This window comes from Triticum dicoccoides, chromosome 1A (genome assembly GCF_002162155.2).
Source record: "Triticum dicoccoides isolate Atlit2015 ecotype Zavitan chromosome 1A, WEW_v2.0, whole genome shotgun sequence".
Classification (NCBI taxonomy): Eukaryota; Viridiplantae; Streptophyta; class Magnoliopsida; order Poales; family Poaceae; genus Triticum; species Triticum dicoccoides.
The window spans coordinates 564,025,052-564,035,072 of record NC_041380.1 but is presented as its reverse complement, the minus strand read 5'-3'; the positions used below and the strand labels follow the sequence as shown (position 1 = coordinate 564,035,072).

General features: G+C 47.6%; 1 protein-coding gene across 1 annotated transcript; it reads left to right on the top strand.

Moving 5' to 3' along the window:
• The first annotated feature begins 2,450 nt into the window (after positions 1-2,450).
• On the top strand, positions 2,451-3,798 carry LOC119290838 (myb-related protein Zm38-like). Its single transcript, XM_037569491.1, has 2 exons — positions 2,451-2,776; positions 2,866-3,798. The coding sequence occupies exons 1-2, from the start codon at positions 2,641-2,643 to the stop codon at positions 3,660-3,662; spliced, it is 933 nt and encodes a 310-aa protein (XP_037425388.1). The 5' UTR covers positions 2,451-2,640; the 3' UTR covers positions 3,663-3,798.
• The last annotated feature ends 6,223 nt before the right edge of the window (positions 3,799-10,021 follow it).

The window sequence follows — 10,021 nt, the reverse complement described above, 5'->3', positions numbered from 1 at the left end:
TGTCAACTTGTCAACGGTGTATTGGACGACGAAGCACGACATGTGCACTTGTCAAATTTTAAGGTGAGGCGAGTGCTCGCAGCGAAACACCCTAGGAGGGCCTTTAACTTGGTGAACTATGCAATGTTAGCATGAAGGATTATCAACTTGTCAACGTGTATTGGACGACAAAGCACGACATGTGCACTTGTCAATTTTTAGGGTGAGGCCAGTGCTCGCAGCGAAACACTCTAGGAGGGCCTTTAACTTGGTGAACCAGGCAATATCAGCATGAAGGATTATCAACATGTTTGTAGTGTATTGGACGATGAAACACGACATGTGCAGTTGCCAAATATAGGGTGAGGCTAGTGCTAGAAGCGGAAGACTCTAGGAAGGCCTTTAACTTGATGAACTAGGCAATGTTAGCATGAAGGATTATCAACATGTCAATGGTGTATTGGACGACGAAGCACGACATGTGCAATTGTCAAATTTTAAGGTGAGGTCAATGCTCGTGGCTTAAGACTCTAGGATGGCCTTTAACTTGGCGGGCTAGGCAATGTTAGCATGAAGGATTATCAACTTGTCGGCGATATATTGGAGGACGAAGTACAACATGTGCGGGTTCAACAGATCCTCGAGACGCCACAACGCATTGATCATGATAATGAGGCGTTGGAGGACTTCGACGTCATGGTGAAGATAAGGTAGCGCGGAGCCCCTGCCTTAGCCCGTAACTGATCCACCTTCAAGGGGGGTCATGGAGGAGGACAACGTAGAGGGCGAAGTGTTAGGTCGACAATCCACCCGGGCCAATGCGTTTGGAGCCCTTGGTGTCGTGCTCATGACCAAGGGCCTCCTAGGACACATAGTCAAAAGCCTTTCGAAAATCTAATTTGAATACCTTGCTTATGGTAGCACAACGTGCTTTCGAGAACCCAGTTTGCTATGGGTGATCCAAGAATGGCACAAGGCCACGAGGGGGGTTTCATCTTGATTGTCATCGACCTTGACAATATTTTGATGATGCGATTCCCCCACAACTGTTGAGGGAAATAGCCTAAGATTCTTGAGGCTCGCTTCGCCGCTACTTCGGTTGGATAGTGGTGTTTAGCGGTTGATGCCAGACAGGTTCACAGTGTGGTTGAAGATGTCATATGCAACCATGTGTTTTCTGTGCCTCCGTGTGAGTTGTTAGTGCGACGAACCTTGCCCCATCGATCACCTGACTTCATCTCTGTTTTCAAATAAGAAAAGCTTGTTCCCAATAAAAAGAACTTCACTTACTGTCCTTCCAAGTCAAAATGTTGATTCTATATACACTTGGATTTTGGAGATTTCTCAGTATGAAAAACTTGACTCGTCGTCGTCCCCTCTAAAATAAACTTGACTTGTCGTCGTCCACCGGCCAAGAAAACTAAACTCCACGTCAAGTGTCATCTCCAAAGAATAACGAGCATCCATGTTCAGAGCACAGAGAAAGAGAAACCATATTTATACTATGCCTAACCACCACACTCTGAACTTTGTTGTCAACATGGTTGCTGAACATGGGAGTGGCGCCGCTCTGCCCCAGGCTGGCCAAGTCGACCTCAGGATTCGATCAGGTCCCAAACACTGGAGCCAGAAGTCAGAGCACCAACCGGACCCTTCCACGGTTCCCACCATGCATCCATCCATATCCATGCATGCACGGCTCTCGCATCCCACCCGTGCGTATGACGAAACGGAAAGCATGCATCGGCCAAGCTAACCGTGGTGACCACGATCATGCATGTGCGCGCGCGATGCCCCTACGGAAATATACGACCTCGGCAACGCGACGAGCGCGCCGCGCTGGCAAAGCGGCGTGCCGTCGACGTCGAGAGGTTGACGAACGCGCGCGCGCGCAAAGCTGGCCGGGTGCGCGAGCGGTTGGCATGGCAGCCCTGGCCCGATCCGTCGTCGTCGTCGTCGTCTCCGTCCTGGCCAAGCTTGCTTTGAGAGCCGCTTTAGGCCCGGCTTCGTCTCCGCTGAATCGCTAGCGTTTGGACGCACGCTCGACGAAAGAATCAACCCCGAAAAGGGGTCATCGGAGACTTGGAGTGCAATGCCCTACGTACCCTACCCGCGGTCAGGCTGTGCGCTTCTTCTTCTACGTGCTTGGCTCCAAAGGCAAGCGGCAATAGTTAGCGGTAAAAAAGTAATAAAAGGCAGTAAAGGTGTTGACTATTGACCGCGCGGTTGGTTGGAGACCGAGTGAGCCGTCGTGTGAAACCACGGCGAGGTTGATCTTTTTGGTCAAGAGGGGCCGCGGATGGCGACGGGGTGCTAGAAAAACATCCATCACACGACGACCTTGGAGACGTTGAACTATACGACGGCGACGGCGGCGAGGAGGACGCGGTACCGTACCGCCGGGCCCCGCGCGGCCGCTATAAGAATCTGCACCCGGTCGCTGCAGTTTCTACTTGTGCTGGCATTGGCAGAGGTAGACAGTGTCTGCCAGTTAATGAGGGAAACATTCTGCCTGTTCCGTCGCTAGCTAGCTGTGCCGCTGTGGTGTGAGTGATTGAGAGTTCGAGACTGGCTGATTGACTCTGTCGGAACTAGCTTGGAGGACGGCGATCGACGACTCTCTCCGGCCGCCGTGCTGCGACGTGTGTAGTAGGTAGATAGATGGGGCGCGCGCCGTGCTGCGACAAGGCGAGAGTGAAGCGGGGGCCGTGGTCGCCGGAGGAGGACGAGCAGCTGCGGAGCTACGTCCGGGCTAATGGCGTCGGCGGCAACTGGATCGCCCTGCCGCACAAAGCAGGTACGTAGTGCTACGCTCGTATGGACGCCGACGGTGGTGCACGCGGCTGATCGCTGTTCCCATGCTCATCGATTTCTTTGATGCTCCAGGGCTGAACCGGTGCGGCAAGAGCTGCCGCCTGCGGTGGCTCAACTACCTGAGGCCGGACATCCGGCACGGCGGCTACACGGAGCAGGAGGACCGCGTCATCTGCTCCCTCTACGCCTCCATCGGCAGCCGCTGGTCCATCATCGCCTCCAAGCTCCCCGGCCGCACCGACAACGACGTCAAGAACTACTGGAACACCAAGCTCAAGAAGAAGGCCATGCCCATGCCCATGCCCATGCCCATGCCTGGCCCTCACTACCACCACCACGCCGGCCTCAGGGCCTTCTCCGCGCCCGCGACGCCGTCAGGTCCTGCCGGGTCTTGGAGCCAATGCGTGCCGTCCACCCTGCAGCCCGCCGCACTCTCGCCGGCGGCGTCCGGCTCCTCCTCCGTCGACACCACCTCATCAGGCGGCGACATGTGCTTCGCCCCCGCCGGCATGTACCAGCCGCACCACCCCATGCAGGGGTTCGTGCACGTAGACTCGTCGCCCCAGACCGTGCTCGCGCCCATGCCACTAGACGTCCCCGCCGCCACCGGCATCTGGGCGCCGTCCATGCCTGCAGCGAGTGACGTCGGTGGCGTGGCGCTGGAGGACGCGTTCCTCGCCGATCTCGGCGCCTACGGCGACCTGCTGCTCGGCGGGTTCGGCGGACAGCTGCTGCAGGACAACAAGGCCACCGCCGCCATGGAGCTCCCCGGGGCGTGCTACTTCCCCAACATGGCCGAGATGTGGGCCGCCGACCACGCCCACGCCCACGCCAAGCCGCCGCAGGGCCTCTGCAACACGTTCACATAGGATTCACGACATGATTTGCTCCATTGGATTCGTCAGCACACACGTAATTGAGACCTTGCTCCCCGAGTTGTGCATGAGAGATCAATCACATGTGAATTACTATGCTATAGAATAGATAGAAATATGTACTTACTCAGTTTAGGTGTGGATTACATACATGTACTTGTTGGAGTACTCAACTGAGGTGTGGATTTATATATCTGTGCTCAATTTTACTTCAGAAAATAATGAAACCACAATGATACCATGAGATATATCGACCGCCAAGTCGAACAGCAGTGGATGTGGTTTGCTTAGGCCGATCGGACGACACAATAACATGATGTACATGTGCGGTTTACGCCTTCCTAGATATGACCAAATCACCTCGTATGTTTCCTCGACAAGAATACACATATACTACACCGAAAATGACGAGACTATATATGTCTACATACGGTCTGGTGATGCCGGCATTATGATACGCAATGTATGCGCATAAGTGACATGAGACCTGCATCTCCTTAGTCGACCCTTTCCAAGGCCTCAGAACTAGCGTACATGTGGATGCAAGGAACCTTTGCAAGATCCTCTCCTCTGTAGGGTTTGTAAACACTCTTATCTCTCTTGTGATTTGATTACTCATTGTATACTATATCTTGGAGCACATAGTATGCTAATCATACTCAATTTAATTATTAAGCATGTATGTCTCCATTGTCATCTCTAGTAGTAAAGTGATTGGAGTCGAAGACTTTGAGCTCAGCGACTAAAGAGCCGTACATTGACCGTCTGGAAACTAAGTGCTAGCATTGGTTTCCGAGAAGCTTCCTTCACTACTTGTCATGACATCATGGGGGGCAATCCGTGGGTGGCATTTCAGCAGTGTTGGTAAGAAAAGGGATTTTTTTGGGGTTCATGTGTCGTGTTGTCCGTGGACATTTCCTTGCATTCTATACCTTTTTAGCATGTTTTTCGTTGCTTCATGCATTTCCTTGCATTCTATGGCTTTTTTATTTGTTTGTCGTTGTATCACCCGATCGAGAGTTATGCCAATGAATTATTGTGGTGGCATGTCATGTCATGGAATACTTTTACAGACTTAGTGTGACTTGTCAATACAGACTGATTCACAAAGAAAAATAGAGATTATCCGTATTTTTCTTATATATGGTACATTAACCTAACGTTTAAAGGTTTTTAGTATGATACTTTTCACCAGTAGGGCCCCTCATATAGGCATTTCCCATAGTTCATAAAAAAAGAAAGCGATGCGTTTTTCTCAACAAGAAAAAAAGGAGTAGAGATGCACCATTCACATTTATACTTTCAGTATCGCAAGTCAATCCAAAAGTCTGTCGAAGTCGAGGCAAAACCATGAGTGATACGTTACTTCGAGTTAGTTGGTGATTTACTATGAATTACTGGCACCGGTGCACCACACATAGATGTCCAGGTCGTTTTGGTCAACATGGGTAAATCCAACAAAAACATGCCAAATGGTAGTAATCAATGAAGTTTCCTTGTGCGATCGAGTAGCTGATAATTCAGCAAGATCGTAATCAATGAAGTTTTCTTTTGGAAAAGTAGATTTGCAACTTGAGTGTTGCAACTTTCCTTTGTACCACTATCAATGACGAGTTGTTGACTTCTACCGTTTTGCCTGTTCTGGAGCTCGGGTACGTACGTCTACATGACATGCATGGACTTTATCAGAGCGTCACTAGCAGTAGGTGGCAGCTTGTGGTCGGGTAGTTCCGTGGTTGAGGCAAATATATGTGTACATGAGTCGTGAGCGATATGTTTTTTTGTGTGAATACGCTGGATGTTTACCATTCATTGATATGTAGAAAAAGAGTTGGTTACAGTGGACTTGTTTGATCGCCAATAGTATATATTTGACTGAATAAAATTAAAAAGATGTATATGAAGATGTTATGGTGGTTGGTGGCTGCACATAGGTCATTGCCGACTTGGACAACTGATTTAACTGGTTTTAAAACGAGAAGTTGCACACTCCGGCTCAGACCAGTGTTACCGTCGTCTCACCGAAAAACTGTATGTTGTTGCTCTGCTCGAATAACTCCTCAAATAATCTCAGCTCCTTCCGCGACACCTTTGCCTAGAGTTTTCGTAGCAGATTCATTATCAGTTGCGCAATTAAACACCACTCTCTCTTTCCTAACAAAGACGAAGAATGCCGGTCCTCTTTCCCAACAAAGACGAGGAATGTTGGTTCTCTTTCCCTACAAAGACGAAGAATCAATGCTGGTGTACATAACGTACGGGGGATGCATCATCACATACTGTTACTACATGCTAATGATCTTTTTCTGGATCCTCATATATTGTTACATGTTAATGACCGTTCAAACAAAAGGTCGCCGCGTCGACCTCGCAGCACTACCCGATGTTGGTTCTTTGTCGGAAAATTAAAGGAAACCAACTTTGGAGTCTGGAGCTGAGAATCCGTGCCTTTTCGCTCTCAGAAATTAAAAGGAAGTTGATGGGACGCAGCATTAGCTTCCCAAGCAACGATGATACTTCCTTCATTTTTTAGTCTGCATATAAGATTTGGTCAAAGTCATCCTTTATAAAGTTTGACCAACTTTATAGAAAAAAAAATATCAACAACTATAATACTAAAGCTATATAGTGTGGACATCAATTTCATGATGCATCTAACAATATTGATTTCATACTGTGAATCTTGATAAATTTTTTCTATAAATTTAGTCAAATTTAACAAAGTTAGATTTTGATCAAATCTTATACGCAGAGTAAAAAGAAAAGGAGGGAGTACTGTCCAGGCCTCTACTGGTACTTAACAACGGCAATGGATGGTAACCTTTCGCAATCAGATGCTACAGTACATTGAAAGCAACTAGCACATGTGCCACGCGCTGTCGTTTCCTGCTGTCTCGGTTCCTCACCACACGAAGAATCCGCATCCGAAACCGTCCGCTTAACTGGTCCAGCCAATGAGGATAACTACCGTGACCAGTCCCAAAAATGCTAAACGCACGGGGTATAGTTACATGCTTTTACGGGCTGCTTTCATCTAACTAAATCTCCCTCTTAATCCAATCAGACCCTGCCAACTCAGAGACACTCCGTAAAAACTCCGTACTAAGCCCGTGAATGTAGCATTGCTGGACCAGTCCTATATGGTTTCAGACAGAATGTCACTTTCAGACAATACACACGGGGTCAAAGGGATGTCCCGGTAACCCATGCCCAGCTACCACCAACCAAAGCGCAGAGAGCGAGCTCCTTCGAATGCAAATGCAAAGTCAAAAGGTCCCTCCCCTGCCTCACTTTTTTTTTGTTCCATTTATACGATTTCCTCTTTCCCATGTACCACGTTGGGATGTAGTGCACGTAATTCAGGTCTTGCTCTCTGACTTGTTTGCGTCACGTTTATATACCTGTGCTTAATTTTACATCAGAAAATAATCAAACCGCAATGATACCATGACATATCCAAGTCGAACGGCTGTCACTGCCAGCAAAAACATGATATACATGTGCACTTTACACCTTCCTAGCTATGACCAGATCATCTCATATATTCTCGTCGACAAGAATATGCATATGCTACACCGAAAGCGACGAGACTACATATGTCCACATACGGTCTGGTGATGCCGGCCATTACGACGCGCAAAGTATGTGCATCGTGAACGACATGCATTGTGACCGGTTCACTCTTAAGAGGCCTGAATCTCCTTAGTTGGACCCGTTCTAAGGCCTCGTGGAAAAACTAGCTAGTCTACATGTAGACACAAATAACCTTTGCAAGATCTTCTTGTCCGTCGCGTTTGTAACACTCTGAATATCTCCAATTATGCTTTGATTTCCTCGGTTCCTTCGATCATTGGTGTGTACTATCTTGGAGCACATGGTGTGCTAATCACACTCAATTAATTAAGCATGCATGTATCCATATTGTCATCTCTAGTAGTACAGTAGTAAAGTGATTGGAGTCTTGGAGACTTTGAGCTCAGTGACGAAAGAGCCATGTTGACCGCGTGGAAATTAAGGACATCGGATTCGCGGAAGCTTCCTTCACTCCTTGTCATGACATCGAGGGTGGCATTTCAGTTGTGTATCCAACAAGAAAATGATTTTTTGTTAACGCGTTGTGCTATCCGTGGGCGTTTTCTTGCATTGTTCAGCTTTTAAATCAGTTTGTTGCATCACCCCGATGGGGAGTCTAGTATTCTATGACGGCATGTCACATCGTGAAATAGAGCAGTTTTAACATGGTCCCTCTTACCCCCTCTTTTCACATGTAAAAAAAGAAGGTAAGAGGGACCGTGTTAAAATTTGCCCGTGAAATACTTTTACAGTCCTTTTGTGACTCGTCAACAAAAAATGTACCCCAAAAGAAGAGATAGTTCCCCATTATTTTTCTGTAATTAATCTAGCAAGACTTCATCCCTTTATGTTTTGGTATTTAAAATTTATTTACTCTTGAGACTTTTGGTCTTGATGATGTCAGTCCAAACAAAAGTAACGAACCCACACATAGTTTCATCCAAAAGAACAGGGATGCATGATTCAAATTTTATTCGTACCTTTCGGTTTTGCCAACTCAATACAAAAGTCCGTCTTTTGCGAAAATTGTTTAACCTATTATTCATATATAAATTCTTGCTAGTGTTTTTAGTTGTTGTTGTTGATAGAACCTTTATCATAGAATCTTAACTATGGTTTCCTATCAACTAATTTCAGCCCATCAGCCGCCGCCTCCTGCCCCCTCGCTAAGAAAAATTAGGGTTTCTCTGTACTGCCGGCGTTGCCGCCGATCCGCCTCATCTTCGATAGCCTTAGGTACACGGGGGCACGGTGGATCCTGGCCCTTGTCGGCAGGAGGGCTCCGTTTTGAGATAATTTCTTTGAGTTTTGTTAAGGATTGTGTCCTGCTTAGGAAGGCGAGACGGCGGCGGCTCCCTGAAGATGGAATAAGGTTCTTCTGGCCTAGTCCCTGTCCTGGTGGTGCGTCTAGCATCGTCAGTGGGTGTGTGTGGAGGTGTGTCTCTAGATGATCTGTCTTTGGTGCATCTGCTCGGATTTGATCGTCATTCCTCTACGTTTGTATGTTTTCAGATTGGATCCTTCCGATTTACGCTACTCTTCATCAGCGGCAATTGTTGTTCTGGTGTGCTGTCCTTTAGATCCTTAGCACGACGACTTCCCGGCTGTCTACTCATTGCGCTGCCATAATTGAAGATGAATAGATCAAAAGTTTTCTTGTAAAAAATGATTTCCTATTACATCTAGCAAATTAACCACACATACATGCTGTTAACATTAATATGGTGATTTCCAAAAGAAAAACTCAATATATGGTGAACCTCGAAGGACGTAGACACTGCATTAAACATAAGCTAGGATTACAAAGCAATTTACATCAAGACACCACAGAAACATGATGTAGCAAACAAGTCCCTATCTTTTACAAAGAGGACCCCAGATTGAAAGATGGAAAAGCAACTGGGTCCTATGCTGCATCCCCTTGGATTGAGCTACGCCGTCGCCGGGGACGTGCCACTTGGAACGGTGGAACCGCCATAGTCGCCGCATCTCACTCTGGCCTCCGAACGAACACATCAGTTGCCTCGTATATGGCATCAAGGCCAGGAGGAATAGAGATGGCCGCCTTTTGGTCTGAAGAAGCATCAGTTCATCGGCGAAGACCGGCGTCGTAGCTTCACCGGATAGAAGCCGCTGCTGATGTGCTCGAACCCTTCTGCAAGGGCCATCTCATTGCCCCTCCTTAGCTCCTTCTTCACCTCCATAGTGGCATCCGGCTCCAAGAAGAGGAAGAGATGCCTCTACCAGAGGCAGGGACACCTCAAGCTTATTACCAGAGATGCCGGTTCGACGCCAACAAGTAGCAGCAAAACTCACATCACAACCATCATCAAGGTCAACTTCGGCAGCCACTGCACGCGACTCGGGTGCGCCGATGACACGGTCCTCATCCGCATAAAGCCAGACTCCGGCATCTCGCCAAACTCCACTAATTAAGGAAACAACTAAACTAGGCCTACTATTTACAGCAGAGCTCCGAGCACCTTCCCCATCCCTACAGACATCGAAGAAAGGGAAGGAAGGGGTCCTTTGTTGTACTCCCTCTGTAAAGAAATATAAAAGCGTTTAGATCACTACTTTAATGATCTAAACGCTCTTATATTTCTTTACGGAGGGAGTACAACTCTTGCATCTACCCTTGTATTTAGAGTTTTGCTTCGGTACACATCCACCTAGAAAAGTTTGTATTTCTAGGAAATTGTACGCGTTCTTGGAAATTATGTTCGATGTTGAAGATAAGAGTTTGGGCATTGTAATGACCTTCCTCTAAAATAAACTCC

What these genes read in the sequence shown, in the direction of transcription:
- LOC119290838 (XM_037569491.1), top strand. Translation starts at nt 2,641, where the DNA reads ATGGGGCGCGCGCCGTGCTGCGACAAGGCGAGAGTGAAGCGGGGGCCG. An exon ending in CGCCCTGCCGCACAAAGCAG is followed by an intron (nt 2,777 to 2,865) that starts GTACGTAGTGCT and finishes TTGATGCTCCAG; the next exon opens with GGCTGAACCGGTGCGGCAAG.